We start from the raw sequence: 3688 nt of genomic DNA, 5'->3' as shown, positions 1-3688 counted from the left end.
TCGACATTTTTTATAAAAATGAATTTTTTAACAGAAATTATTACAGAATTAAATATATAATATTTAAAAAATATATAATTATTTTACTTTTTTAAGACTTTTTAATTATAAATTCATTTTTGTTTTTTTTTGTTAAAATGTAAATATCTAAACTGTCACTTTTGATCATTTTAATGCATCTTTTTTGAGTGCCAGTGTATAAATTAAATGGAAACAGATGTGACCACTGTCAGAATATTGTATCAGTGCATTAGGCCTTAAATCATAAATGCAGTTTTTTGACAATTTTGAAATACAGTAATTCAATATTTTGCATGCAGTCTTTGATGAGATTATGAATCTGTTACAAATCCTGTTTACTATAACTGTTTCCAGGTCTACAAATAACTTCAGTTACAGGCAACGATCAAATGGACCATTGTGATCCAGACAGCATAAAACAGGTTGGCCACCTCTTCTCGGCTTCTCGTATCTTTCCCTTTTCATTCCTATATCACGTCACTGATTCCTCTCATCACCCATTACAGGTTTCAACTCAGAAGGCCCGAAACCCAGCAGACCGCTACAGTCTGAGTCTGGATGACGTCCGACTGTATTCCCCTCTTCTCCCTCTGGGAACGGCAACGGTTCCAGACACCTCAGTCAGCTACACATTCGGGCTCCCGCACTCCCCGACCAGCCCTTGTCCAGACAATACTGCATTCTGTGTCCAGCGCTCCACGAACTGCCTATCTCTAGACCTGCTGGATGATAACCAGCCCCTGGAGCTTGTCCTCTAAAAAAGTGAGAAGACACAGCTTCCTGTTGCCTGAAGCATTAAGACACATTTTCATCAGGAATTTTGTTACTCAACCAGCACTCATATGTGTTTCAATGCTTTTCAACAATTGTGGGTTGTTTTACAAGATGTAGACCTTTCTACAAAACGTAATGAATAATCTTACAAGAAGTAAGGCTTTATTATGCTAACACTGTGTCCTTGATAAAATGACTATCTCTTCCAAGTAAATTCTAACCGACTGTGACCACAATAAGCAGGAGGCCCCGCCCACAGTGAACTCTCATTGGTCCAAATCCTGTTCTGCATGGCTGAACTGTGTATTAAACATCAAAACAAAACATTTGCACATTCTTTGTGGACAGACAAATTGCTCGTTGGTTCACACCTGGTTAGGACGTGGTGTAACATGTTATATTACAAAGTTTGTTTAGGGAAGGAAACATTGGACCACTAACTTTTACATGGCTTGAAAATGTCTTGAAGGAACATTCTCTAAATACAGACAAAAGCTGCCAGAATATCCACAGACAAAAACATGTCTTGTTCTCATGCAATAACGTGCCATACTTGGAGTGCCATTAAAGTTACATTACTAACGTCAATACGTCAACATATTCAGCCATGTAAAATAGCGCAGTGGTTATTCATAACGAAATGTGATACAAGACTTAATTTTCACTGTCTTTAGAGTCATTTTCGGTCATGATAAGGCACTGAACGTTCACTACCTGTTCTCCGGTTTCAAACAATAATTGTGTACAGACAATGCTCTTGTTCCCAAGTTACAAAGCATGTGTGAACGCATGTAAACCTTCAATCATGATTGGAACGAGGTTAAAAGGTCAATATATTCCATGTATGTTTTCTGAGATTTAACCACTGGTTTAATATCACATAGTTTTGACCTGAGATGAACTTTTATAAGAACAAAGACTATTTCGCTGTATACAGATTGTTTGTTTTGTACAGGCTACATTGAGCTCTTTTAATTTTGATAATTACAAAACACACATCAAGCCCTCAGATCGTTTGTACATAATGGTGGGTGTAATTTCTTCATTTTATGTATTGTAAACACACATCGTATTAAAAGCATGCTCATATATGTGCTCCTTTCAGTGAAAGGAAAAACACGAAGAATGAATAGTATGAATAAACATAGGTGTTTTTAAATTCCATAGTACAATGTGTATGTGTTCTTCATTGCGTAGAAATACAATAAACTGGTAAAAGCAATTAGCATAACTGCAGAGTCTGGATATAACAGCATACAACAGACGTTGTTTCATTCAAATTACTGCTAGAGACAATTTAGTAGTCACTGAATATTGGTAAGGTTTCATTTTGTAACTATTCTTTGTGTTTTAAAAATGTTTTCTGATTGTTTGACTACTCGAAAGAGAATATGGGAAAAACTAACTTAATTAATTTGTTTCCTGGTAGCTACATTTCACATACATTACCAGAAATCTGACTATAAACCTCTAAACCTTTTCAAAGTTGATCTAGACAAGTTATTAAAAATATCAAAACTAACGCAGTGAAAAGGGATTTGTTTGTGTATTCTTCTTTGTTTTGTTTTTATAACTGTACTGCTATAATGGTTTTATGTTCTGTACTGTTTAATAAAAAAAAGAAACCAGAAGAAAAATTGAAAATGCGCATTCCCGAAGTTCAGATCTGAATTAAAAGATTTGTGAACTCGATCTGAAGTCCCTATCTGAATCAAATAATTTGCGATATGCAATCGATGTCCCCCGAAATCCTGAACTGAATCAAATGATTCCTGACCCGCGCTCTAAAGTTCCGGTCTGAATCAAAAGTTTTGCCATATTCAGTCTGATTTGGAAGCTTCGAAACAGTGAATCATTTTGCGACGTAATGGATTAATTGATTCATATTTTCGAAAAGCTCCGTTTCACCCATCATCACTATACATGCTTTTTAAAATCATTTGCAAGGGATGTTCAAATTCAAAAAAGAAATGCTTTTTTATTATTAATTTTTTTGCTAATTGCTAATTGCTTGAACTGAACAGAGCTGGGAAGTAACTGATTACATGTAATCTGGATTACATAATCAGATTCCAAAAATTAAGTACTTGAAATTAGGTTAAATGACATTTAATCTAATTAAATTTAATCTCCGGAAGTCCAGATCTGAATCAAAAGATTTGCAAGCTCACTCTGAAGTCCCAATCTGAATCAAATGATTCACGATACGCAATCCAAAATCCTGATCTGAATCAAATGATTTGTGAACCTGTATGGAAATCCCAAACTGAATCAAATTATTCGCGACCCGCAATCCGATCTAAATAAAAAGATTCGCAATATGCAATCTGATTTGAGAACTTGAAGTACCCCTGAAATTAAAAAAAATAAATATTAAACAAATTAAGTACGTTTTCATGTTCATTGGCATGACATGCAGGTAAATGAATCAAATATTTCATTTTTTTTTGATTGATTTTTAAAATGATATATTTCTTAAATATTTGTAATGTCTTAATTAATTAGCTTTTTATTAAACTCATAAACCCCCTGCAGTTCCTTCACAAACACCAGTTTTGGAAACCTTGATGTAATATAATGTTTAATGCACTTCATGTTGTTAATAACAACAAATCGAATACATTTTCTTACTCTTTGTATTTTTATATCAAATTATACTATTTAAATCAATGTGATAAAAGGTTAGGTCAAAAGTAATCTAAAGGAGTGTAATGTGTAATGATTACGTTACTAACTACAATTTTTGTCATGTAATTTGTAATCAGTAACGGTTTACGATTTGTAAGTATCTACCCAACCCAGCTCTAATGATCGAAGTCATGAGTTTGAACAATCGGATCGGTTCCAGCGTAAATGACTCACTCATTTGAATCGGTTTGTCTGTTCCTTTTAC

General features: G+C 34.1%; 1 protein-coding gene across 2 annotated transcripts in view; it reads left to right on the top strand.

Moving 5' to 3' along the window:
- The window catches only part of LOC141326171 (FERM domain-containing protein 6), a 24754-nt gene extending 22793 nt beyond the window's left edge, over positions 1-1961 (top strand). For both annotated transcript variants that reach the window (XM_073834886.1, XM_073834887.1), the window contains exons 13-14: positions 376-443; positions 528-1961. In XM_073834886.1, coding sequence (XP_073690987.1) covers positions 376-443; positions 528-779 — 320 coding nt within the window. In that variant the 3' untranslated portion in view covers positions 780-1961. The remainder of the gene's footprint in view (positions 1-375; positions 444-527) is intronic.
- Positions 1962-3688: the final 1727 nt, after the last annotated feature.

Source organism: Garra rufa, chromosome 2 (genome assembly GCF_049309525.1).
Source record: "Garra rufa chromosome 2, GarRuf1.0, whole genome shotgun sequence".
NCBI lineage: Eukaryota > Metazoa > Chordata > Actinopteri > Cypriniformes > Cyprinidae > Garra > Garra rufa.
Note: the sequence above shows the minus strand (reverse complement) of the source record. Positions and strands in the feature narration are given on the sequence as shown.